The following is a 26,894-nucleotide window of genomic DNA, read 5'->3' as shown; positions in this document are numbered from 1 at the left end:
TTAATAACGGTTTATTTTTTTTTAATGACGCCTGAACAGTCAGATGAGGGTGAAATATTGACAACCATTTTTTAATCAGCTTCAACTTTGACAGCCATAGGTTAAGAGAAAATATATATAACATTTTAATGGTTCCTGCACTAAATCCAGTGTGGAAATAGTTTAAACTCACTAATATCCAAACAAGGATGAAGATAAAACATCAAAAGTAAAGGGAAACTGGAAGCTAAAAAAAAAAAAAAAACTGACTTCCTCTTTGTACAGGCCAGTTTGTGAAAATGTTGTCTGGCATTAAACTGATCCTTGGGGCTGAAAAGGGTTGAGGACCACTGATCTATGTTATTGATGATCTGGGAGCAGATTTTGACATTTGAAACGGTGAGGTGAGATTTCTTAACTTTTTTTTTTCACTCTAAAGCTATCAAGGGTAAACCAAAAATACATGTTTGATTTAAATGATTTAGAAAAAATATTTGTGGCTTTAGTTTTTTTTATTTAATCTTTTCATGTTTTTATTAATACAGGAAGGAGAACAACAATGTCATTGTAGATGACCTGATAGAGGGAGGAAAGACGCGGCCCATTCCTAATCCTTGCCGCTCCTTTTTGGAAGCTTTTGAGCGCTACCCAGAGATTATGGAGAATATTGACCGCGTGGGGTTTGTCAAACCAACTCCCATCCAGGTATGAGCTCCCAGCCGAGGCCCTCCTGCTGCATCTCTGATGGCGTTCTAGCAGGGTGCGCCTTATCTGCTGCTAAACTTTATGTGGAGGGTAGCTCCGGTAAACGCTGAGAAGGCGGCAGACGTGCACGTCTCCACCCTCACAAATGAATTCTGAGTACACTTTCGGTGAAAAAAATAGTTTTTCATGCTGAGAAAGAAAATCATAGCTATACAATAAAGGATAATGAAAAAAAGGCTGCACATGAACAGTCAAAGGTAACTTTGTTTATAAATAATTAAAATGTCTAATCAATCTCTAATCAAGGTTGAGTTTAATACTCCAAAGAAATGTATTACTTTTTATTAATTAGTCCTCCATTAAGTAATTTTATACATTAAATATTAGTACTTATCTGAAGTAATTGGAAGGGCTGGGTGATAAATCGGTTTTATTGCTTAAATAGAATTTGTTTTAGACGATTTTTTTGGGGGGGGGAATTAAGATTTTATTCTCCCAACTGTCTGCTCTTTTGCGCTTCCATTTTTCGGAGTAAAGTCAGCCCGCCCAACTCTGGCAAAGCGCAGACATGAAAGCGGCAGCTAGCAAAGCGAAGCGTCCTCAGTGAGGCAGAGAGAGGGAGAAAAAAAGCTTGTTGCGCAACAAAACAAGCGCAGTGAGACAAAACATCTGCTGTAATGTTCCACAAACATTTTTACAGCTTGTATTTAGTTGCTTTTCTACTTCAAGCCAATTTGGGGGATGTTGAAATAAAATAGTTTTTGTTAACAATATTCTGTCATTTGTAATTATGGTAAAGATAGTAAAAGGATGGTGGAAAAATCTGATCAAAATCAAATAAGGTGTGAAAAAGACTGGATATTTTATTTTAGTAACTAGTCGTATTAATATGTTGTGACACCTCAAAAATCTGGTTTAGATAAACAAGAACATCTCAAGTTTATTCTGATGTTTTTCTATTGTGTAAAATTAATGCACAAACATGAAGACCACAGGAAACCTGAAGTTTAATGTGGTTTTAATGTTTTGAAGTTTGGTTTTATTTGACAATATCACTATCTTGAATCAACCTTTTACTATAGGAGATGTCTCCCGTGACACCTAAATAACTTGTGCTCTTTGACCTTTCTGTTAATCCTTTACTATATGTGTGATCAGCATACAATCAGGTGATTCTGATTCACAGTAAAGCTATGTACACTGGACAGCTCAACCACCTTCTCGCTAGTGTTCCAAATGGGAAGTACCAGCGGACTGCAAGAAGTCAAAATCCTATAGACTTCTACTGAGAAATAGACAGAAATTTAATGTCATTTTATTCGTCAGACCGACTCAGACCAATAACTGTCGTCGGGCTCCAAAAGGGCGGTGTCCGTAATGTGGAAAAATCATCGACAGATCTGGCCTTATTTTGCGAAAGCCGGAGGTAAGGCTCTTTCTATGGCTGACATCACACCTCGCTTCATCCAGTAATTATATGTTTATGAGAAAAGCAGTTTTTCATATTGGGTTTGCACTGATATGTAATGGTGCAAAGTCACTTGCAATTCAACAGAATCAGCTGATTTATGTTGATCGCATGAACACTTCACTATTGTAAAGTGTTACACATCATTAAAAAGCGTCTTTTATCTGCTACAGAGACCGCTGTAGTTATGCCATTAAAGAAAAGTTACGGTTATTAAAAGAATGTAAAGACTGTTGCTAAAGTTTCTGTGTTAAAGGTTTAGGTTGAACTCTCCGTTAAAAGTTTGAGTGGAAAGTGTAATGAAATATAAACTGCACTCAACCAATGCCATTATTTTGTAGACCCTGGTAATGATTTCTCTGCTCCAAATTATAACATCAACAATTTAAACACGGTCTTTTCCTTCTCATCCACCAAAAGCCAAACTCTCAGCAGCCACTTTAAGCTGGAATGATGCAGCATCTGTAGCTGTGCCTTGTGGTGAGGTTTTCTTCAGTCAGCGTTACAAATATATGCACCTAATATACAGATGATTTCCCAAATACTAGACTATCATGAACAAAATGTTTTTATTGCCACAATTTAATAAAAAAAATTCATAGAATATAAATATTCAGGAAACACTATTATGTTTGCAATATTTTAGCAAGACCTGATCCCTGCCAATACTATTGAAGGATTTAAGACAGACATATCACTTTGGAAATACTTTGTTTTGATGTGATCATACGATCTATGTTCATCTTTTTGCAAAAATTGAGAAATAAGTTGTGATTTCTCCACACTATTCTGAATTTCTATTTTATAAGCTGGAACCCCAATTTATGATAAAACACAGAAATAATACTTACAATCAATTAAACAGTGGACTAAATTCTCTAAATCTCTATTTTATGAAAGTTACCTTTTTGAATAGAGTTACAGAAACAAATGCACTTTCCAATGATATTCTAGGGTCTGTATTTACAAACTACTGATTGGGTTTCGTCTGAACACTAAAACAGAAAAACGTAAACATTCTTTACCTATTAAATGAAAAATGAAATTTAGAACCTGCAATAAAAATGTCAAGAATGTAGGATGTTGTTTAAACAAAGCATTCCATTGTTGGCAAACGTTGAGTAAGATAAAGGCATGTAATCAATCCAGTTTGAATGGGATTGTGCATTCTAACATAAGGCACAGCTCAGTTCTACTTCACCTTGCAGCATGCACTATAATTGAACAAGAAATGTACAGAATGCAGAGATTTGATTATTAAAATGATTAGAATCAAACATATAAATTACATTTATAGCACAGATTAGTGGACACATTAATTTTATCATTAGTATACATCCCATGATGGCAGACGAGGATGATGACAGGTGAGGCACTGCCCACATTCTTGGTCTGTGATAATGTATGATACTTAAACAAGAACCTCACATCTTTGTATGTATTCAGCTGCCACAAAGAAGTAAATGATCTGGAATTACTGTTTGGGGTTGAGACAATTCTAAAGTAAAAAAATGGATTAGTGAACAGTGCTGAGGATATGCTTTACAGAGAACATTTTAAAGGTGCTTAAAACACCAACTATTTAGAAAATTTGCGTAGCGAAGCTTGAATGCAATAGTTTTGAACACAGAAGCCTCAAATGCACATTTTCGTAGACTTTTCATCAAACGTGGTCATTTGAACGTATGTTGCCAGGGCGGTGTGAACAAAGCTTGAAGTGAAGAGGGAGAAAATAAAAAAACTATAGTTGAATGCAAAACAGCAGCTGCTCCTCAAATTAAGTGTTTTTCATTTGGTCACAGCTTTAGATTTATATTTTTTTCATTAAATTTCTGTATTTATTTAAATTACATTAAATTTTAATATTTATAATTTTGTTCTTCAAATGTTCAGTATTTCTAGCTGACATTGTGTATGTTCAAATTTAAAACTTTTACATTTTTTATTTTTTATTTTTTTTCTATTTTACAATCTGTTTACAACTGGTTACCGTTGGTTACTACCCCCATCCCTCAGTGCCATTTACAGGAATCAGGGGTGAACACCACACTTTCATTTTTACTCTGCTTTGGACTGTAGCTGCTGCAGAAGTTCTGTGGATTCCTCATATTTTTTATAGCTGTGTTTTGGTTTTATTTGTTGATTACAATGTTTTTTTTATATAAAATAGCAGATTAAATAAAACAGCTTTATATTATGTTAATCATTTTTCTGCCAAAGTTGAAAAACCTTCAGAGCTTTACTGAGGCACTGACAGGTTTTACTGTATTCACACTTCATAGAACTTTTAAAGTTTGAAGTGTATTACAAAATGAAAGATTCTCTTAGTTCTGATAAGTTTATTGTGCATTACACATTATTTCTGCCTCAGGAGGAAATGAAAGTACTTCATCTTTTTCTCACGCTAACTTTCATTTCACATTAAACCCCAGCTGAACAGAACACAAAGGAATAGCAGAGAAAGCTCTCACCCAGCATAGTTTTCTGCAGCATCTACTTCTTTCAAGACATTCTTGAAAAACTGGTTCTTGAATCAAGTCAGGTTTTGAATAAATATGCAAATAAACAAGTATGCAAACTCTTTTGAATAAATATGCAAATAAACAAATATGCAAACTATCTTCAGTGTGAAATACTTGGCGCTGCAGCCACACACGGTGCCAAAGCAGAAAAAAAGATTTAGAAAGCGTTTCACATACAGCTCATTTCTAGAATCACCAAAACATCTTCACCAAAGGGATGTCTTCTAATGATGCACGAGAAAACACAAACAACTTTTAGACCAAACACTAGAAGTGAGTCTTGTAGATCAGTGTTTCCCAACCCTAGTCCTCAGGGCACCTGCCTTTGACAGTGTGCCCCGAGGACCAGGGTTGGGAAAACACTGTTGTAGATCACCTTAAGAAAGGAGAGCCTTTTTTTACCAAAATAAAACACCATTGAAACAAAAATGTTCAAGAGCTGACAAAAGGTTGGAAGCTGTGAGCACAGAAAGGACAATGAGACATGTCTTTACTTTCTCAGAACAGTGGCACCGCACCCTTAACTATCATTTGTCACCAACACCCTAGGACACTGTGACACACACACAATAAGTTGGGCTGGGGCATGACAAAAGCACACACAGATCAAAGAAAGATCATCTTAGTGGGTCTTCAACACAACATAACTTCATAGATTACTAAAATTGTTTGACCAAACTGGAGCTGCAACTGAAATTGTATTTATATAACCCAATTACACAACACAGTTGTCTCAACGACCTTTAAACGGGTTAATTAATAGAAAGAAGCAAACGCTTAACCTACCCTGCCCATAATAGAGGCAGTGAGACACTGTAAAGAATTGGTAAATGTCTACAACATGCCGTGTACTTGGCAAACACAAGCCAGAAGCAGTAATTATGTGACGCTGCACTTAACAGCTGATGTAAAGGAAACAGTTTTTTTTTTTTTTTTAATGGAGTTCACAGGTGGCTCCAATTGTTTAATAAGTGACACAATTTCAGCCACATAAAAAATAAAAAGTTATGGAGCAAATAACAAAAACAAATAAAATTGACCATTTTGATATCTTTGATATCCTTTTAACATGTTCTTGTTTTTTTCATATTTTGTTATAGTGAAAGTTTTTCAAATTATAAACTGGCCAATCAGATGCTTTCATTAAAGTCTGTGGTGTTGTGTCAAACGTTTGAAGCGTTTGAAGCGTTTGACAGACTTTCAGTGGAAGGGGTGGTTCTCTAACATACTCACTCCTGACTGGAGAGAGTGGTTGTCATAGTAATGTAGACTGAGACTGACTTGGACCACTAGGCTATATGCACAACCTACTTCCACATTCAGCATATGACTGCTCAGTCGTTTCCGGTCGGAACAGTGGGCTGTTGTTTATTTGGAAATAGCGGAGTATTTGGACTTTAAAAGATGTCTTCTGGAGCTAACAAATTATGTTAGGCGCATTGTTTTTTTTTTTTTTCTTGCAAAATACCCCAAAATAAAAATGCAAAAGAATTTAAATTGTATTCGGCATCCTACATGGCAATCTTCGAAGGTAACTTGCTAATGCTAATGTTTTTGCACATGTGCGACCAGCTCTAAAACTGATGAACATTCATGTTGGCGACACGTAATGGATGCAGACAAGATGCAGATCACTGCATTGTTTCGTGTATTTTATGTGAATCCAAAGCTAAATTTTGCAGTATTTAATGAAGTCCCGTTAGCTGCCATGTAGCTAGAGCGTGGAGCGCAGCTGCAGCCATGATTGGGAACACTTTGGAGCATAAACCCGAACCAGAACCGTAATCCTGCCCTTAACCTTTCCTCCGGGTCCGTGCAGCCAAGAAAAAAAGTTCAGAACTCACTGCAGAATTTAGAAAATTGCGTGTAAATACTGTTGTCACTTTTCATTTGGGCTAATTCTAACTAGCATGAAAGACATTTCTGATTATCGCTGTCTTTGTCTTAATGACCCTTTAGTTGTGTTTCAGTTACTCCACAGCCGAGTGTTTCTAAATTTGTGTAAATGTAATTTTCAGTGTCGGGTAGAAACAGTCTGAGGCGTGATTCTTTTCCTACGTCTCAACAGAGGCGAGGTTACCGTTAGCACACGCTGCTATCGCTCCATGAAGAAGGCAGGGACATCTCGTCATCATACTAGAATACGATCAGTTGTCCGAAAGTCACTTCAAAGTTTGTTTAAACATAAAAGGTTCTATTGAATAGGTTTTAAATGTTCTAACAGAGCTACGTTTCATCCCAAGAAGTGACATGATCATACAGTACATGATAGAATTTTGTGAGCATGGGGTGTTTTGTGTTTCATGAAGGCAAACTTTGACATTTTGGATGCCATTGTGTATACATATAATCATAAACTATCATACAATGTAAGAAATAACGAAAATAAACCAATACCAGGGAAATTGCACTGAGATTTGCCAAGTCCACGCATATAGATAGCCACAGCCGTAAGATAGTAAGCGGTGTTATTAAAAACCGGAAATACGTCACACAGCTCAGTGCATAGAGTCCATTACTGCTTACTGATGATTTCTGGTTCCAACATGGTGATGGCAGTTTTGTGAAAAAAAAGGGGACTGAATTGAAATGGCTCTGAATTTGTTTGCAGGTTTTACAAAATTGAAGGCATTTTGCTTAAAGCTGCTGGAAACTTTCATCAACCCAGTCTTTCTGCATGCTAATCAATCTCCATCTTATCTTTGTTTCTGTACATGGAGATGATTTGTCCCCATTTCTAACCAGATTCAACAACAAGAGTCTTTAATTTTATGCGAGTACAGTGTTTTCTCATTTATTGCGAGAGTTGAATTCTTAACCCTTCCGCTCTTTTTGGCATCCAGATGACTCCAACCACATATTAATGTGTGATTCCTTCCACGACAAATCTGGACAAAGGTGGACATAATTTTATGTCTGCAACGGACATTATTGAAACTCAAAAATCAAAGATAAAAAAAATTTCAGGATACTGTCTTGTGGGGTCCAGATGACCCCTCTTTTAATGTAAACAAGCCAAGGAGAGCGGAAGGGTTAAAAATGACTCAATTGGTGCGGTTTCTAGATCCTATATTGTGGATCTAGAAACCGCAAAATATAGTCGAGTTGTGAAAAGCTGGTTTTTGAAAGAACGTGGTTTTGTTGTCCCCACAAAGTGTTTTTGTTGATTTTATATCTTTAAGGGTTGCTCATTCAGAGTCCAGCTGATGCCGGCAAGGCACCTTTGAGCATTTTGTGTAATTTGCTAATTAATGTGGCCATTGCCAAAATTTCATTTCTAGGGCATAGCTTGCTCATTTGTCCATATATGAGAAATGTTTGTGTACCCCTGGTTTTTAAGGGCCTCTGCTTCTGATCAGGCCATATCTGACAACATTATCATTATCATTAATTAGATATTTGGCAGTAATTTGCTTTTTTTAATGAGATGACTTGCATTCTGTTGTTTATCCCATTTTTTTAGGACTGACTGATTTAAATGCTGAAATTGTCAGCATGATTTGTCAATCAGCCTGATTTTTTTATTTTTTTTCTCCATTTGTGTTAGAGTACCTGAGGGGAACTGATCTAACACAGGATAGTTGTACAGTATCTGGTCGTGAACCTACACCAATTGAATTGTTCTTTGGTTATCAGTTTCATCAAGCAGATCTTCGGACAACCCATAAGGAAGCTGATGTAACAATTGTATATCAAATACTGTACAATACCAAGAATCAGGATGGTGTTCAGAATGTCTAAATCATTTCTGATGACACTGATGTATTTGTTCTCTTGATGTATTTTTGTGAGCAGCAGACGTTGACATGTTCCCTGATCACGGAAACCACCAGTCCTGAGAGGGTTTCATGGACATACAGGCCTCAGTGAAAAATGTCAGACATTGTACTACATCTGGTGGTAGCCCATGGACTTACTGGGTGTGACTGTTACCAAGCTTTATTGTATTGGAAAGGGAGCTGTAATAAACAAGCTGAAACAAGGACATACATTCAAATAATTGGGGGATCATAGCTCATCATTCAATGATGTCATGGTAGAAGCAACCATCATTTTTTGGTGTATGTTATGGCTGCAAGGAAAACAATGACTTGTCCCAAATTTGAGTAAATCTCTGGTCTAAAAATATGGTAAAAAAAAACATCATAGCTGCCCCACCTCTGAAATCAATAACACCAAGAGCTTAAAAGAAAAGGTCTTATGGGCACATGATCAGGTTGCTGTGTGGATCTCCGCCCCACAGCCAGATCCCCCATCATTTGACCTACTGATTATGGCTGGTCTTTTGATGAATCCGCTAAAACCCTGACTTCAAAAACTCTCCCTCCAGATATAACCAAAGCACCACCTAAAGTGTTGGAGTTGCTTCGATGTGGATGTTACACTGAGAAACTATGTTGTTCACAGAAATGCAGTTGTCGTTTAGGACACTTGCCATTTATTTATTGTGCCTGCAGTGCTGAATTTAGCTCTCAAAATCCATACAGCAAAGACAAGGAAGGGGACATAGAAACATATGAAAATGAAGATTTTAAAAGTGGTGAAGTAGAAAATGACTTGCTAATGGGGTAACCAAGGATGCTGACTCACTGGATAGGTCCTAGAGGTCAGTTCCATTACCATTATATAAGAGAATATCATTCCTAATGAACAAAAATTTGAATATGCAAAAGGCTTGATTTGTTCTAGGTTGGTCTTACCACAACCAACAACCTTTACAACAAAAGGTTAATCATAGGAAAGTTTGCCTATATGTGTCATGTCATGTCAGGAAAGGGGATTCTGGCCAAAGAAATTGTTAGTAATATTGCCTAATTTGCATATTGCACCTGCAAGAAAACCTTTATTACCTGAACTCCGGCCCTGCATCCCCGGCGTCTCCTCCTTAACTCCATCAGGATGTCGTGCCTGGCTCCCTGCAGCAAATCCGGTATATAAAAAACGTTTTTTTTCTGCCACAGAATTGGCTGTTTCATGTTGATTTTATCGGTCCGTCAGCTGTGCAGCTCTGCATTTCAGCGAGAGGCTACGACTCTCTGCTTCAGAATCCGCTAGAACTACCAAAACAATGTAAATACTGGAGTTAAAGCTCTGACGTTCAGGCTTACTCATTTTTTCCAGAACTCATGTCAGTAAGCGGAACTTTAGTCTCAGTTTTTGAAAATTTTCTAGGTAATTTTACTTTGACAACAGGAAGCTCACCGACACGAAGATTTGTTTACTTCCGGTGACAGTAGATCCGGTGACTGCTATCGATATGAGCGTTGCACATTCGGCTTTGTTTTAGTTCATAAAATTAAAATCGAACATTATTCTGTATTTCAGAGCAATAAATACAATGTATCCAAGCGCATGGATATTCGTCACAGCCCTAAAGCTGATAGTTTTTAATGTGAATGTATTGCTGAGCTAAAGATATAAACCAGCAGAATTCTGTTTTCCTCTCCAGTCTCAGGCGTGGCCGGTGTTGCTCAGCGGTGAGGACCTGATAGCGATCGCTCAGACTGGAACGGGGAAAACTCTGGCCTACCTGCTGCCGGGGTTCATCCACATGGACGGACAGCCTGTGTCAGTATTCACGCTCTCATTTTCAGGCCTTCATGTTTGTTGAGACTCATTCTGGTATCCCTGCATCTTCCTCTGCAGACCTCGAGCTGAGCGGGGGGGTCCGGGCATGTTGGTGCTGACCCCAACCAGAGAGCTGGCCCTGCAGATTGAGGCAGAGTGCAACAAGTACAGATATAAGGGATACAAAAGGTACAGAGTGGCCATAAACCAAACATCTGATTTTACCTTTGAAGTAGCTAAACTAAACCTCTTTTTATCGTCTCAACTCCTCCCAGCATCTGCATCTATGGTGGGGGGGACAGGAGAGGTCAGATTAACCTGGTAAAAAGTGGCGTGGACATCGTGATTGCAACGCCGGGACGGCTGAATGACCTTCAGATGAATGAGCTCATCAATCTTTTCTCCATCACATACTTGGTCAGCCCCATTTGTGCCCACACCGTGGACATGATTGTTGCTCTGAGTTTTTATTTTTTTTACCTGCTCTGCTTGCTGCCAAAAGGTTCTGGATGAAGCAGATCGGATGCTGGATATGGGTTTTGAACCACAGATCATGAAGATCTTGCTGGACATCCGCCCAGATCGACAGACTGTCATGACCAGGTAGATGAGACACAAGTCCTTTATAGTGTCTTTTGAAGTTGAAATCCTGCTCTGTTCCATCTCTGGTTGAATCGTAGTGACCACTGGGGAAGGGGGATGGGTGTATACGTTTGTGCACATAGTGCATAACAGCAAGGATCGCAGAGTTTTTAACAAACTGAAGCTCATTGATGGAGTTATGTGGGAGAACAGCATTAAACAGAGAAAGTGAAGTCTGCTCAGGGTTCAGTCGAGGTCACATGCTCATCTGTCAGTCTCCTCCTTTATCTCACCATGTCTGCAATCCACCTCAGCATCTCTAACAGTGCTGGAACGTTCATCCAGTTCAGTCAGCTGCTTGAAAACAAACTTTTTAAGCAGCTGTGATGTGGATAAATGTCTTTAAAGCCTCACTCTGATTAAAATGGTGTTTTTAGAAGCAGGACACATTTAAAGAAAATTAAGCATTTTAAACTAAATGCGATAAACATGAAAACATTTTGGTCACATCTCTTGGTATTTTTTTATTCAAATCATTGTGAATCAGGAACAGACGAAAAAAAATGCTGGATGAGCCACAAGCTGCTCTGCTCCATTCTAGTTTTCTCCTCTGAACTGGCATTTGGATCAAAACTGTACAGCTGGATCACTAATATTGCTTAATATTTCTGTTGTAATGTTAGATTGGGTGGTGATGAGCTGTGAGCTAGCTGGAGAGCATGTAAACGGAGAGCTCTCAGCAATGGGGATGGGAAAGGGGGTGAAGGTTCTCTGCGCCAACAGTTCCGCCCACAACTCAGAGGCAAATTTCTGATGAAATAGCCCTAGAAAATGACACGGGCTATTTTTTTTTTTTTATTTGACTAAATAAACAAATTTTAAAAAATAATAAGACAGCACATTAAAAGATGAGCAGAGTAGTATTTAAATGTTAGTCCCTCTGCTGTTTTTAGGATCAACAAAAGCTGTGCTGGTTTCTTCTGATTCCTTTTTTGTCTCGTGTCTCAGCGCCACATGGCCCTCCGGTGTGAGACGTTTGGCCAAATCTTACCTGAAGAATCCCATGATGGTCTACGTTGGCACACTGGACCTGGCAGTAAGTACAAGTACATTTGAGAGACATTCATTCCTGTTGTTTTGACCACCAACGAGGTGGAATAGGGTCACAAACAGATGCATGTTTGTATGTCAGGCTGTTGACACGGTGCAGCAGACTATCACCATCGTCAAAGAAGAAGAGAAAAAGGCTTTTGTCATAGACTTCATCAGAAACCTGCTACCGCAGGACAAAATCATCATCTTTGCGGGAAAGAAGATCAAGTGAGTACTTCAGCCCTTGAGACTTTCACCTCTGGAGCTGCTCCAAACAGGACCAGAAGGGGTTTTGTTAGGTCTGCATGTAACGGACTTGCAGCTAAAACAATCTTGTTCAGCAAAATTGATGATTAGACTGCAGAATTTTCTTGTTATGAAGAGCTTCCGCATAGCTTTTTATTTTGAAAACCAACGTTTCTTTAACTTGTAGTTTTTGTTACTTTCACATGGCTTTGTCATGTGATCTTGCTGATGTAATTTGAGTCTCCACATGTAGAGGAAGACAAAGTCTGCTCTCCTGTAGCAGGGTGCATCAGCTGTGGTTCTAAAGAAACTTACCGTTTGCTCTGTTGATGCAACACAGGGTGGATGACCTGTCCAGTGACCTGTGTTTGCAAGGTCTGGCTGTGCAGAGTCTCCATGGTGACCGGGAGCAGTGTGACCGAGAGGAGGCCCTCAAAGACTTCAAAAATAGTGCGTGATTGAAATCCAAGCACCCCGTTTTCCAGCAGGATCACCACTGAGGTTCTGTTTTTGCTCCAGGTCGGGTTCGCATTCTCATTGCCACAGATCTGGCATCCCGAGGTTTGGATGTCCACGACATTACACACGTCTTCAACTATGACTTTCCTCGAAACATTGAGGAATATGTCCATCGAGTGGGCCGCACGGGCCGAGCAGGGTAAGAGGCCCCCCCCGCCTGCTGTAACGCTTATTGAACAAGGAGATGAAATGTGTAGTTTCTGGTTTTTATCTTTCTACACTTGAGTCAAAAACTAACTTCAAAACTATGGAGATAAAGCTTCATGTGATGCACTGTGTAATTCGTTGTCATGGTAATGGCTACCGAGCCTACACCAACCTCAGCTGGTGCATAAAGACTAATGAGCAAGGGAAAAGTTGTATGTGGTTTAAAGTCTCCCATGACACATTTTTTTTAACGTTCCCAGTAGATGTTTTTATTATGATTGTGAAGTTTTGAACCAAAATTTCATAGCCCAAATGTCTTAAAAAGGCATTTTTCATGTTGATCTGTAGCCTATGTTTTCAAAATCTCCTCTAGGTTGGCGTGGCTTTTGGTGCTGAGATTCTGTCACAGAGAAAAGTGCCTTTGCTGACATAATAATTAGCATATTGTAGCAAAGCTGATATGAAAAGCTTCTTTTCTCTGCGTAAGAATCAGCTGATTTACGTTTATCGCATTAACGCTCCGGACTAGCAAAGGGTGTGTTGTTCAAATGTCACAGGCAACATTTCTGGTGTTACAGAGTGAAGTAAACGTACAGAAAATTCAATATAATTGAAAACCCATCAGGATTCTTTCAAACCAGCTCTCAAGCCCCTTCCTGACACTGTACATGTTCTCTTGTGACGCTGATCCGTATATGTTTCAGGCGATCTGGCGCTGCTGTTACCTTGGTAACGAGGGAAGACTGGCGGATGGCGCCGGAGCTGATTCCCATCCTGGAGCGATCAGGACAAGTCAGAGAACACACAAAAACGAGCCGATGGCTTTTATTTCAATAAAGATCCTTAGCTTTGAACTTGAGAAATAAAGTTTTCTTGTGAATTTGTTTGTGTATAAAAACTCTAAAGGGGGCGGGGCCTGTTTGCAGGAAGTGCCGCATGACCTGGTGCTCATGGCGGAGAGATACGAGAAACACAAGAGGGAGAGGATGATGTCCAATCCAAGAGGAGAGGGAGGAAGAGGAAGAAGAGATGGTGGAGGGGGAAGCAGAAGAGACTGGAAGTTCTAATTCTCAACATTTGTAAGTTAAAACTTTTCTGCTAACCTCAATTCAATATTATCTTGAATTTTCATTTTCTTTTCTTTTTTACAGGGTGGAGTGACGGGAAGCTTTCAGTCGCCTCATGTTTTATGGACATTTCTGTTCTTTCTTTTTTTGTTTTTGCCGTTTTTGTTGTTGTTAACTACCTCGTGTTCTTTGTTCTGAAAGGGTGGATTTTTGATTAAGTAAAGGATTTGCTGTTTCAGCAGCATTGATTCTTCTAAATAAATGTAGTTTCTCTCTAATTTTCAGCATCTCATTGAAGTTTCAGTGGCATAGTGCTGCCAGGAAGAAACATCCTTCATTTTTTCAGGATTTCTCTTCGTAGGAGGCTTGTTTGTTTGACTACAAAATCTGAAATAGGAGATTGCAGCAACTTCAAAAACATCCACTTCTGGAAAAATATCAAGGTACGACTGTTTGCAATCATCCTTTCTGATGTAATAGTATTAAAAGTGTCTTTATTTTTGCTACTTTTAGCTAGTTTTCTGTTATTAAATCCACAGAGAAGGTTCCTGCTAAGAGTTTGAAAACAAAAGAAAGCTCAAATTTAAGATGTTCTTTATTTGCTGCAGAGTTAAAACAGTAACCTCTTAAGAGCCGAGGTAATATTTGACCAAACCCTCTTGACATGTAGCTGCAGGGTCCCAGTTAAGCCAAATTTACTACTGTGGTAATATTTCCCAAAATGTGATGTCAAAGCATGTGTATGCTAGGACTTATGGGGTTAAAGTTAGGTTTAAACTGCAGATCAAATGGTTTGTGTTGGTTAATCAGAGAAAATTACTCAGGTTTTTTATTAATTAATTTTGGCTATAAGCGGCATAAAATGATTAAAAGACCTCTGGAAACGGTTTAACAATAGTTCAAAAGAAGATCAGAGTGGAGTTTTAAAGTTTATTGTTCAGCAATGAAAAAGGTTTTACACTTAAGTTTTATTTCATGTAAGTTAATCACAAGTCGTTTCATTTTGAAAACAAAGAAAAAAACAAAGTGACTTGATTTAAGTGTTTATCAACAGTTTGATTTGAATTCTTTAAATAAAAACCGTATAAAATAAACATTTTTTTAAAATATTAATGTTAAAACAACTAGTATCTTGCTCTTTTTGAATGTTTACACTAGTGCTGAAAACAAAACTTGGCTTACTTCATTTAAAACCTTTTGCTAAAAATTGGAAACCCATTTAATCGCTGTTCCTTTATCTGCTCGGCGAGGTTATATAAAGTTGTCTTACGAATGCCGTGAAGCAGGTTCTGTCCAGGAACAAAGAAGTTCTGGAGTTTGCCATCATTCAGGTGGCCTTCAAAGTCCTGCAGGAACTGCTGGAAGCAGCTGCGGAGGTCTGAGGCTTTCCAGTCGCTGTCGTTGGTGCGGTCACAGCAGGCGTGGAATAGAGTTGTCTTGGCGTGATAGGAACAGACTTCTTCAAGGGAAGAGTCGCTCTCTTTCAGGAGATGCAGCAGACACTTTAGGAGCTTCAGACACGCTTTCCTGAGTGTAAACATGAAGAAAGCAGCTTTCAGTGAAGACTTTCAGATCAGCCTGAGCACAACAACTTAGTCTCTTTGTATAAGTCAAGATTTTGTGATTCCTATTAACAAAGTTTCATAACTTAAACAAAGAAATATATTGTAAAAATATATTTTCTACACATGTTGAATTAACATTTTTGTCCGGTTTCAGTGTGCATGGGTGTGTGATTGAGTCCGTTTTTATTTATCATTTTAACTTTAAGTTGCTCCCATCATCATCTGCCTCCATCTAATCCTCTCCTCTGAATTGATTTAAGCTTAACAGATCAATAACTGATCATACAAAATATAGATCGATTTAGTACATAAAGCTAAAGTCTGCTTTAATGGGATTTCCCATAGGACGGCTAATACAGACGCTCGGTCGACCCAAACATACATTGCTGACTAAATTAACATCTTTATAAACTCACAGGCATGATTTTCTTAACACTTTTAAGGAAATATTTTTTAAGTAACCACTTATGGTCTAAAGCATCATTTTTAATTGATTATTTAATGTATTTCTAAACAAATGTGTATAAATGCATAAACTCAAAATTAAATTGAATTGAGTGGATCGAAAAAAAAAAAAAATTGGAATCGAATCGAACCAGGCGCCGGTGAATCGAATCATGTTGTTTCTTGAAATTATTATGGACATCCAGTGCTGTACTGTAGCATGTCTATAATGTCAAATGCAAATATATATATTTCTCTGAAAATGTGTCAAGTAAACAAAACAAAGTTAACAATTTGAGAAGAATGTGACTGTTAAACCTTTGTACTCTCAGTTAAGAAGCACCAGATTGTGATCCAAAAAGCAGAGTTGTTCTGCATGTTCTCCATCCAAACGGCATCCTCACACCACCATCCAATACTGTCTGTGACACTACCCAACAATGCACCAACATGGATGACCAGCGACTATTTCTGACGTCATCGAGTGGGAGTGTCATCTCATAACTCTCGGTTTGGAAGGCTAAATGTAGGAAACAGAAACTGAAAGACAACGTTCTCATCTTTCAGTTTCCGTTTCTACCTACAAACATGCCTTCCACATCTGCTTCATCAACCAACAGGGGTCCAGTTTCCACAGACAGCTCAACAGCACTGTTAAAGGTTGTAGTTAATCTGGGCCACAGTTGGTCTGTTGTGGAACTTGTTTGTGATTTTCATGATTGATTTGACTTAAGTTTTACGTTGGATCCCATTTCTGACGCACAAACTTCAGCATTTAGCTGGACTTGAGACCAGCACACAAACGAGCTGGATTCTTCCCATTTGTGGCTGCATTCATAGTCTGACCACCATAAGAGTTGAATATTATTTTTGAGAATTTGTATTTTGAAGACCTTTGTTGTTAGAGCTTTAAGTAAAGAAAAAAAAAGAAGCAAACAGAAGTCTTTCCAGAATGAAGGATATCTCTTGAACTGCTGAATGCTTTAAGACTTTCTAACCACTGTTGTTACAAGGTGGAGTTTGTTAAATTCTGACCTGCAGCAGCTTTCTCCATCCTTTTCGCAGCACGTCTTTACCGATCCGTGGTTCAGTAAAATCTCTTTCTCGATGTGCGAGAAGGAAATCCGCCAGCCGTCTGAGTTGCAAAAAAGATAGTTTATGATACAGGCTTTTGTTGATAGTGTTTTCTGAACTATGGCAGAAGTCATTTACCTTTATTTAAAAACCCGTCATGTTCCACAGAGCCCTTTCCTTCATATTTTGGGACAAGATAAAATGGTTTTCGTCTGTGTTCCTGTCTTGTTTTTCCCCCAAGCCACTTTTCTATCTTAAAGCCATCTTTGGTGAAATCCGGCCAGCTGGATTTGACTTGAAGGCAGAGGACCAAGTCCAGGGAAACCTCGATGGACTCGACCTTAGTGATCAGGGTCACAGCAGGGCAGCCTCGCTTGGTTGGTGTCATTTCCCAGCCTGCAAAGAGAAACCAGCTTATTATTCATTGACTAAAGTTGTCCACACATCTGGATCCATAGCAAAGCCTTTTATTTTTTTATCCCTGCCAGTAGGAGAAACATCCATCCATCCATTTTCTTAATCGACTGTATCCCTTTCGGGCTCACGAGGCTGCCAGTGTTCAACCTGGCTACTGTTGGGCGTAAACAGGGTACACCCTGGACAGGTCACCTGCCTGTCACAGGGCCATTCATAAAACAGACTTCTTTAAAGTGATGGCCCACCCACAAATACTTTCTTCATCTGCTCCTGATTCAGTCTTTAAACATGTCCATCATTTGAAAAATTCCACAAGAACATGTTAAAAACACAATCTTCATCAGAGCGGATCTTTAAAACCTAATCCAGAAAAGCTCCAAAAGAGCTTTAGAAATAAATTTAACTGTTTCTCCAGTTTCAAGTACAGTGTGTCATATAATGACAAACAAAGCTTTATATAAAGTTCATGTTTGCACTTTGTTGCTGATACAGACACTTTGTTTTAATTTTTTTTCCTGTTGTTGGTTAGCATAACATTTGCGTTTTGGCATTTTTTAAAAAATGTATGAAAAAGGTTATGTATTTTGCAAACTTTAAGAACTTACAAATGAACTGAAACTACCACTGAATGAATCCATCCAGCCCTTTACTTGTGCTTTTTTTCCATTTACTTTTGACCCTCTGTTGTCTTTGAGATTTACACACAAACGCACCAATTCTCTGCTGTTTTTCCTGAAAGTTGGTTAAAAAAAGATGAAAATGGTACAGATTTTCAACTTCTAACGTCTTAACTGACCTTTAAAATCCTTCAGGAATTTAGTCACCTCCTTCCTGAACTCTGTCAGTATTTTGTTTGCGGGTAAAAACTCCTCCTGTAAGGCCTTCAGTGGATTGTTGCCACGTTTTAGAGCCACCTTATAAAAGGCTCCATCCTCCTTGAATGGTTCGATGTGAACTCTTTCCACCAACAGGGACAGCATAACATCGAACTCATCAGGGTTAGAAATCTGTGGAGTTGAAGGTGTTTTAGTGTCAGCCACGAGTCATCGGAAGTTCAGGTTAAAGTGACCTACCTTTGTGTTTTCATAGTAGCTCCCAGTATTCAGTGGCTCCTGTACTTCTTTGAAAAGCTGGGTTTTCTCTTTTAAATGTTTAATAATGTCTTTTTTTATGTCATTGATTACTTTTGACACGTTGACTTTCTCTTTCATTTTTAACCTAATTTTGTTCAGGGTTTCCCTGAGGATAAAGGCCACCTTGTCCTCTTCAGAAGCCGCTACGGTCTTTTTGCCTCTCTTTGGGTCTTCTTTTGGTTCTTCTTTGTTGCTTCTTTCTGCTTTAGTTTTAGGAGCTTTTCTTTCATTGTTTCCTTTCCCTGACTCCACTATGCAAATTTCTAAAGATACTTCCTTCATATCACTCGAGGTTTCTTCTTTCCTCTTAGACTTTGCCTTCAGTGTTTTCTGTTCGGCTTCTTCTGGTGTTTTGACCCTTCTAGTAGTTTCTGGGCTCTTCACTGCACCTCCAACAGAGTTATGGTCCTCCTTCTTAGTCTTCTTTTCAGACTTTTTAGTGGATTTAGTTGTGGTTGGAGCAATTGAAGCCACGGTACCTTCAGTAGAGTTTCCCGCCCTTTCTTTGAAGCATTTGGTAGTCTTTTCCCTCTGCTCCACACGTGGCTTCTCACTCTGCTTCTCTTTTTCCTGATCCTGTTTGTTTGCTCCTCTTCTGGTTCCGTTGCCCTTATCTGCTGCTGGGCATCTTGGCTGAGGTACTTGCTTCTGCCGGGTCCTCGTCGCAGGTTCTGAAGAGTCAGGACTCCTGGTCTTACACGATCCCCGTCTAGCACTCATGATGAACAGAACTGAATGAGCGCGCTCAGTCACCAGTTTGACTCACATTTCCTGTTTCCCGCCCACGCATCAGCTGCCCTTATAACTCCTCCTTCCCCAAAACATAGAATTTGGAATCCAACTCGTTTTAGAAAAAAAAGGTCTTTTACTTTCTTTTTGCTTACAACTATTGAAGCATTTTAAAACCAAAAGTTAACTTTACCACTTTTTTTTTTCAACTAGCGCAGCAGCACCATCTTGTGGATGAACACGTGTTGCAAAAGATAATGAAATGACAAAATTATTTTAAAAAAAATAATTAGACTAAATTAAGATCATTTTAACAAAATTAAAACATTAAAGGGAACTTGTCTGGCTCCTCTAAACCCAAGTCAGTACATTAATATTGGGGTTGAATTCAAAGTCTAAGAGATAGATTACTATTTTCTGTGATTTATCATTTGTGGGTTTCTGAGATGACAGATTTTTAAGTGATGTCAAAACCAGCCTCTTGATTTTCATGTTTATTCAGAGGAGCAGGAAAGCCCTGTTTCTGCATCAGAAGCTAGTGTCCTCTGTCAACAACAACACAGGTGATGCAGCGAACCTAAACATGGATGTGAGCTCTAAGCAAAAACAGCAAACATCTTTGCGATGATATAACGTTTATAAATTTAAAACAAAATAATCAAATTCTCTGACAAAGTTTTTACCAATTCAAACTTTACATAAACAATTAAATGTAGATGTGCATCTGTTGTAAATAATAAACCTTTTTAGGTTAGTTTCATTTGTTTTTTTTTTCCAATCCTGATTGTAGTTTGTATTTGTCTTAAAATATTCACAAAAAACTCTGTTTACAGCAATATGTTAGATTGAATTCAAAGCCTTGGCTTTGATTAATATTTAAACAGATAAAATTCACATCTAAATCTGCCTTATCTAAACAAATGAGGGGAAAAAAATCCAGATTTAACTGATATAATTTTTAATTGAAATTTTCTTTGACTTATTGTTGGTGCTTTTGGCTGTTAAAGAAACATCAAAGGCTGAATAACTTTGCTCATCTGAAAGCTACATGCTAAATTTTTCAAAACCAAGGGTGGAGAAGGACTCCACCCACAAGTGTTGATAGTGATAGTGAAAACTGTTTGCCCCCGCCCTGATTTTTGCATGTTCCCTTCTAAAAGGTTTCAAATTAATAAACAAATGCAAATATTTGACAAAACTGATGGAAGTAAATGCAAAATACAATTGTAAAGGGTATTTATTATTTTAGGCAAATAACTGAAGACTACATACTGTTGCTTCTTTGAAAAGCCGCCCAGATGATTAATGTAAACATGTCTAGGGTAGCACAAGGGTTATGGAGATGGTGATAGACTTAAGCAGGGCTCTCACTTTCCAACATCCAGGGGTCAAGCATTAAGTTAGTGGATTCTGTCGTGTACCTTACAAAGATAAGTAAATATACAGGTAAACAAGAAAGGATTAGAGCTGACTTTCGTTGAACCTTTTTACAATTCTGTTGTAACCTCAGTGGTTTTCCATAGTGTTGTGTGCTAGGGTAAGGGCAGCACTAACGGACACAAACTCAGTAACTTGAGAGCTGGGAACCAACCTCCTGTCTTACAGGATTAGCCAAGCTAAGATCCTTCAAGAACAATGCCTCCAACCCTCAGCTTCACATGTGGGAGACAGAGAAAAGTTCATTCAAAAGATTCACAAGAACATGAAAGCTCATTTGAGATTGTCCAGAAAAAAACCTGAGTGGTCTTCATGACTTTAAGGAAAATTAGGAGATAATAGTCTAACTTCCTGAAAGATGTACTTCCTGTTGAAATTGACAGACAGTAAAGACCTTTAACAATGTGCTCATAGATCCCCCAAGTATCAGTGTCTTCAGTTCAGAGTTAAAAATTAAGTGACATGTGTCTAATGGAGATGAGGCTGTGAATTCTGTAAATCATTTGTTACTTTCTAGCTAGTTGGCTAATGTGCATAAACAGATGGAAAATGTAAAACTGAATTAGAAATGTCTTGAAATTTCTAAAAATGTTACCAGTATGTATAATTGATTTTTTCCCCCCATTTTTAATCTTGGCGGTTTTTCTTCTTTTTCTACTTTTATTTCTAAATTGTCTTATCCTGTGCATTTATCGAAGATCTTAATAATAGTCCAAAATACTGGTCTGGGGCTGTTATGCTGCTGGTGGGACTCGCTGGGCTGAATGGAAACATGAATTGTGTTGTTTCCAAAAAATTTGAAGGTGGAGTCCTCAATCTGACCATGGTCACAAATTGAATAATGTTTGGGTTCTACCACAGGACAAAGATTCAAGACATAGTAGCAAATCCATTAATTTAGTCAAAGTCCTGCCTTGAACCCACAGTCATTGGAAAGTCCAGACAGCAGTTTGTTGCTCCTGAAAGTTCCACAAACATTTATTAGGTTTAGGGAGTGATTGGATTTTACACCCACATGAGCAAAAGCTTGTTGGCTTTCCTTAGAAAGTGGTGAAAGACAAATGAAATTCAGCAAAGGAATCAAGCCAAAGAAATTCTTGTCATTTACTGAAAGAAACCACAACCAGGAGAAGATTCAAATATGTTTAATGTTGCAAAGAGGCTCATGCCATCTCATAAGGTGCAGTAGCTTTATACCAATTCAATGTTCTCCAGTGAAAGTGCGAAGTTAGCAAAATGCCAATCAAAGTGCTCAAAGATTCATCAGGTAGTCTATTTTGAGTCCTGAAGCAGGACAAAGTCTGACCTTTTGTTTCAAGTGGTTTTTAAAGCTTAAACACGACACTAATCCACAGCTCTGAAGAGCACAGTTTGGTCTTTTCATCACTGGCTCCTACAGGGCACTAAATAACTGCAAACATTCACAGCAGGACAACATGTAACAAGAACGGGAGCAGCACTCCAAAGAGCTAGGATGAGTGTGTCAACATCACAGAGGGTTATACTGAACCAAACCAACGAGTGAAAGCAGCTTTTTTCTTGTATCACATTGTACAGAATGATGATCTAACAGCGATGGAATCAGGAGGTTCTCCTCAACATCTAAAGATCTATATGACTTCTTTCCTTCGGATGCTTTTGCGATGCATTGTGATGATTAACCAGTCTTTGATTATTAGCTTGAAGCGGCCAGTGGTTGGATGGAGTTGGATGATGGATGTCCTGCCTTGGGAGACCTTGTGGTCGGCAGAGCAGCACAACATTCATTTGTTCCTCTGGGCCTTCTGAGCAGACTTGGTGACCTTACCAGTGGTGGAGACTTTCTTCTCCACCCCCTTGATCACGCCAACAGCAACGGTCTGGCGCATATCGCGAACTGCAAAGCGACCTGTGGAGAAAATTTGCATAATTATGTGCAACAGTTCCAGTCTTGAATAGATCAGTCTGTTTTTTAGTTCTGGCTTACCCAGTGGAGGGTACTCGGAAAAGCTCTCAACACACATGGGCTTCCCTGGAATCATGTCTACAATAGCGGCATCTCCTGACTTCAGAGACTTGGGGTTGTCCTCGAGCTTCTTCCCTGAGCGACGATCAATCTTTTCTTTCAGCTCTGCAAACTTGCAGGCAATGTGAGCAGTGTGGCAGTCCAGCACAGGAGCGTAACCTGCACTAATCTGGCCTGGGTGGTTGAGAATAATCACCTGCAGGAAACAAATAGAGAAGACTTTATGTTTAGCTTAGTTCACACCACCCTTTGCAACATGCGTTCAAGTGAATGTCTGTAAATGTGCATAAATGTGTGTTTCAGGCTTCCACATACAAAACGTGTCTCCATTGAATGGGCATTGAGTTTGTCTAATTGGGAACTTGGATTTGGCAGTGAGTGACTTGTGGATTTTCATTCATGGAAGTGCCAATCGTTGTGAAGCAGAATTCACCAGGCGTTGGATTGTTCACCCACTAATAGAGAACGTGAGCTGGGTTTAGAACGTCTTGAGACAGGTTAGTTTTACCCTACTGATGATGTGTTGTTGCAATGGTAGTCCTGCTCAGTACGAGAGGAACCACGAAAATTGATTGTGGAAATGAAATTAGTAATTGGGGTTTGTGCATGAATAGAATACAACACCAAGTCTTTCCTATATCAAATAGAGATGTGAAAGAAAATCCTGGAGTAAGATTCACGAGATTTGCACCGCTTCAACATTTCTCACCAAACCTCTTCCCACTGTTGGTGGTAGACATCCACTAGTATCAGGTAGCGACAGTCCAGTGTGAACACCACGTGCTAAACGCGTGTTCTTGAACGTGTGTCACATGATTCTGTTTAACTGGAGCAGCAGTCACTGAAGTGACCCATTTAGGAACATATCCTTCCAACAATGTGGATCTAAATATAGCTGACAATGAAATGTTCTCGCTTAAGACAGCAGATCTTCTGTTCTGTGAGGAGCACAGTTTGAGTCTTTTAGGTTTTATGCGGCATTTACCTGAGCAGTGAAGTTGGCAGCTTCCTGCGGGGGGTCATTCTTGCTGTCGCCAGCCACATTCCCACGGCGGATATCCTTCACAGACACGTTCTTGACATTGAAGCCCACATTGTCTCCAGGAAGAGCCTCAGTTAGAGCCTCGTGATGCATCTCCACAGATTTCACCTCAGTGGTCACATTGACGGGGGCAAAGGTCACCACCATGCCAGGTTTTAGTATCCCCGTTTCCACACGACCTACAGGGACTGTTCCAATACCTGAGGATGAGACGTACCATCAGAGACAACAAAGTTATGGCAAGTTCTTCACTTAAAAATCTGTCTCGACAAAAGTACATTACACACCTCCGATTTTGTAGACATCCTGCAGGGGAAGACGTAGGGGTTTGTCTGTTGGACGAGTCGGCGGCTGGATGGCATCCAGAGCTTCCAGCAGTGTGGTGCCTGATGCGTTACCTTCCTTCCTATTGATCTTCCATCCTTTAAACCAGGTCATCTGAAGACATAAAACATTTAGAGGAGTGTGAAAACTGAAGATATAAGCAGTTTTTTTTTAACTTGAACTGGTAATTGATGTAACTGAAAAAAAAAAAAAAATTTCTGCGTCCGTTTCAGCTGATGTATCCTTAAATGTATTTATTCTTACACCGGTTTAAAGCTCCACGCCTTAAGTTGTCATTTTGCACAGCCAATGTGTTTGTATCAGCCCTTCTTAGACTCCCTTTGGTTGTGCAGGGATGTTGAACATTTTTTTCTCCTTTTTATTTCTGCACTATCTTTTTACTTGTCCATTTTCAGCACTGCTAGAAAAATTTATCAAAGTTTTAGTCTTTTTAAGTCTGCAACTTTTTCAGCAAATTTAGCTTATTAACATGTGGCAGCTAAGTTAGCAGTTGAACATTTCCAATGGTGGGTTTACATCGAGCGTGATTTGTACATCAAATTTGAGTGAGACATTTTTTTGGCATGCGTCAAAATTTGCTGCCTTACGTTTGTCCAAAAAATGTGTTCATAAACTTGACGCTCCTGATGCGCATTGGAGGAGCTACTTACCGTCAAAAGTATTTAGCCTCATTGTTACATGAAGGCAGTGTCTATCTGTATATACAGACAGAGAGATCAGGTTTATTTATTTTGAAGAGCTCTAAAAAAGTAAGGTAAGCACGTCTCCATGTCTGGGTCCATGATTTTGTTTTATTTCATTGTGATAATACAGTACTTGTAACATTTCTCTGAGTAATTTACCAGCATGGTTCTCAGGCTTTACTTTTGATTGGAGCACTTCAGCACCTGTAGCTTTTTCATCAATACACTGAATCAGCTGGGCTGTAATTACTAACGCGTAAAGTTTCCTCAGGAAATGCTTTCATAAAGTGTTTGAAAATATTACAGTTCTAAATTTTTAAGGAAGTGATTCACCTCTAAGCATTATATTAAACCTCCATATATAATCTGGTGAAGCAGTTCCTGAATGTTTTGCAGTTCTACTGTTGATTCCTTTTTTTATTATTTTTATTTTAATTGAAGTTTACAAATTATGACCTCTGGTAATAACTTAGTTTTGCTGTGTGTGCCTCTTACATTGGGACTGGGCTCAAGCATGTTGTCTCCATTCCAGCCAGAAATGGGCACAAAGGCAACGGTGTCGGGATTGTAGCCGATCTTCTTGATGTAGGTGCTCACTTCCTTCACAATCTCTTCGTAGCGCTTCTGGCTGTAGTTTGGCTCCGTGGAGTCCATCTTGTTGACGCCCACAATGAGCTGCTTCACCCCAAGAGTGTAAGCCAGCAGGGCATGTTCGCGGGTCTGTCCGTTCTTGGAAATGCCAGCCTCGAACTCACCGACGCCAGCCGCCACGATCAAGACAGCACAATCAGCCTGAGGACAGCAGAGTCATAGAGTTTTTATCTGTAGTGAAGCTATGCCATAATTTCAATAAGGAAGAACTACCTCACTTACAGGTGAGCTAGATCTGGATTGTTGCGCCACAACACCATTATCAATTAGGCCTTCACTTTGAACCAATGGCTAAATAGCTATCCTTCTCCTCCATCAATTACAATCTTATGTTTGCCTTTAAATTCATGAATGGTTGTCTTTCTCTACATAGATGGTTCGCCATGCCTCCTCCATCCCGTTCTCCTCCTCGAGTGATACTTTGGAATGGTCTGGCCTCTATGGTCCGAGTTCATCCCAAGCACACTAGATGTCATCTACCCAGTCAAAGGGTATACATTTTTTTCATGCACATTTTTCTGTAACGCAGATAAATCTTTACTCTCATTCCTAATATCTCTCCTCGTTTGAAATGCTTAAACATCTATCTCAATGAATACAAGTCATTTTTGGAAGTCTAAGTCAATTCTGAAGTCTTCCCATTTAAGTTGAAGTCTTGCATCTCAGAAGACCTAGTGACAGTCAAATATTCATTTTAACTAACGGTTATTAAACTACTATTAATAACTTGTGGAGACACAAAGAGATGGTTTGTGTTTCTACATAAAGGGAGCTGTTATTTTTTTACTTGAAAAAGACACAAGTCCCCAACTTCAAGGCTAATCTTTTGGGGTTTGATTGGGCCCTCAAGTTCAAGTCTTTATTCCCCATCTCTGCTCTATGCACGGACAGAGACAGAGTCATCATACAGACCTGGGAGGTCCCGGTGATCATGTTCTTGATGAAGTCCCTGTGGCCCGGCGCATCGATGATGGTCACGTAATACTTGCTGGTCTCAAACTTCCACAGAGAGATGTCGATGGTGATGCCGCGCTCCCTCTCTGCCTTTAGTTTGTCCAACACCCAGGCGTACTTGAATGACCCTTTCCCCATCTGAGGAGTTGTAAGTGCAGTGGTTGTGTGAGCTTTGGCGGACTGCTCCATCATGTGTGTGAGTGCCCTCCAAACCGTTACCTCAGCTGCTTCCTTCTCAAACTTCTCGATGGTTCTCTTGTCGATGCCGCCACACTTGTAGATGAGGTGGCCTGTGGTGGTTGATTTGCCGGAGTCGACATGTCCGATCACGACTATGTTGATGTGGAGTTTCTCCTTTCCCATGGTGGCGGAAGTGGGACTGGACTTAAACGAGAGTCTGCAAAGATGGGAAGACAAATTTGGAGGTTTTTAATTAGGTGCCAAACATCTGCAGACACAAGCAGAAACGATGATCCTGAAGTAAACACTGCACTCCTCCTGCATCCATCCACGCCCCTGC

The 26,894-nt window shown here is 39.3% G+C and overlaps 3 protein-coding genes across 3 annotated transcripts in view; 1 reads left to right on the top strand and 2 right to left on the bottom strand.

Annotated features, from left to right (window-relative positions):
* ddx43 (DEAD (Asp-Glu-Ala-Asp) box polypeptide 43) overlaps nt 1-14,173 on the top strand; it is a 20,039-nt gene extending 5,866 nt beyond the window's left edge. The window contains exons 6-17 of the mRNA XM_024297789.2: nt 525-684; nt 10,124-10,242; nt 10,321-10,431; nt 10,518-10,659; nt 10,745-10,845; nt 11,833-11,920; nt 12,017-12,144; nt 12,503-12,612; nt 12,682-12,820; nt 13,533-13,620; nt 13,755-13,907; nt 13,980-14,173. Coding sequence (XP_024153557.1) covers nt 525-684; nt 10,124-10,242; nt 10,321-10,431; nt 10,518-10,659; nt 10,745-10,845; nt 11,833-11,920; nt 12,017-12,144; nt 12,503-12,612; nt 12,682-12,820; nt 13,533-13,620; nt 13,755-13,895 — 1,327 coding nt within the window. The 3' untranslated portion in view covers nt 13,896-13,907; nt 13,980-14,173. The remainder of the gene's footprint in view (nt 1-524; nt 685-10,123; nt 10,243-10,320; nt 10,432-10,517; nt 10,660-10,744; nt 10,846-11,832; nt 11,921-12,016; nt 12,145-12,502; nt 12,613-12,681; nt 12,821-13,532; nt 13,621-13,754; nt 13,908-13,979) is intronic.
* A 656-nt stretch (nt 14,174-14,829) lies between these two features.
* On the bottom strand, nt 14,830-19,284 carry cgas (cyclic GMP-AMP synthase). Its single transcript, XM_024297790.2, has 5 exons — nt 18,469-19,284; nt 18,192-18,402; nt 17,117-17,374; nt 16,940-17,039; nt 14,830-15,422 (listed from the first exon to the last, which is right to left on the bottom strand). Exons 1-5 carry the CDS (start codon nt 19,246-19,248, stop codon nt 15,083-15,085), a joined length of 1,689 nt encoding a protein of 562 aa, XP_024153558.1. The 5' UTR covers nt 19,249-19,284; the 3' UTR covers nt 14,830-15,082.
* A 2,539-nt stretch (nt 19,285-21,823) lies between these two features.
* Nucleotides 21,824-26,894, bottom strand: part of eef1a1a (eukaryotic translation elongation factor 1 alpha 1a) — a 5,888-nt gene continuing 817 nt past the window's right edge. Inside the window, exons 2-8 of the mRNA XM_024296741.2 lie at nt 26,594-26,771; nt 26,333-26,512; nt 25,265-25,561; nt 24,029-24,179; nt 23,685-23,941; nt 22,661-22,895; nt 21,824-22,582 (exon numbers count right to left, since the gene is read on the bottom strand). Of these exons, the coding sequence (XP_024152509.1) occupies nt 22,458-22,582; nt 22,661-22,895; nt 23,685-23,941; nt 24,029-24,179; nt 25,265-25,561; nt 26,333-26,512; nt 26,594-26,737 (1,389 nt within the window). The 5' untranslated portion in view covers nt 26,738-26,771 and the 3' untranslated portion in view covers nt 21,824-22,457. The remainder of the gene's footprint in view (nt 22,583-22,660; nt 22,896-23,684; nt 23,942-24,028; nt 24,180-25,264; nt 25,562-26,332; nt 26,513-26,593; nt 26,772-26,894) is intronic.

The sequence above is a fragment of the Oryzias melastigma genome, linkage group LG15 (genome assembly GCF_002922805.2).
Source record: "Oryzias melastigma strain HK-1 linkage group LG15, ASM292280v2, whole genome shotgun sequence".
Classification (NCBI taxonomy): domain Eukaryota; kingdom Metazoa; phylum Chordata; class Actinopteri; order Beloniformes; family Adrianichthyidae; genus Oryzias; species Oryzias melastigma.
Note: the sequence above shows the minus strand (reverse complement) of the source record. Positions and strands in the feature narration are given on the sequence as shown.

What these genes read in the sequence shown, in the direction of transcription:
- cgas (XM_024297790.2), bottom strand. Translation starts at nt 19,248, where the DNA reads ATGAGTGCTAGACGGGGATCGTGTAAGACCAGGAGTCCTGACTCTTCA. An exon ending in GCTACTATGAAAACACAAAG is followed by an intron (nt 18,403 to 18,468) that starts GTAGGTCACTTT and finishes TCAACTCCACAG; the next exon opens with ATTTCTAACCCTGATGAGTT. An exon ending in TGACGGGTTTTTAAATAAAG is followed by an intron (nt 17,040 to 17,116) that starts GTAAATGACTTC and finishes TTTGCAACTCAG; the next exon opens with ACGGCTGGCGGATTTCCTTC.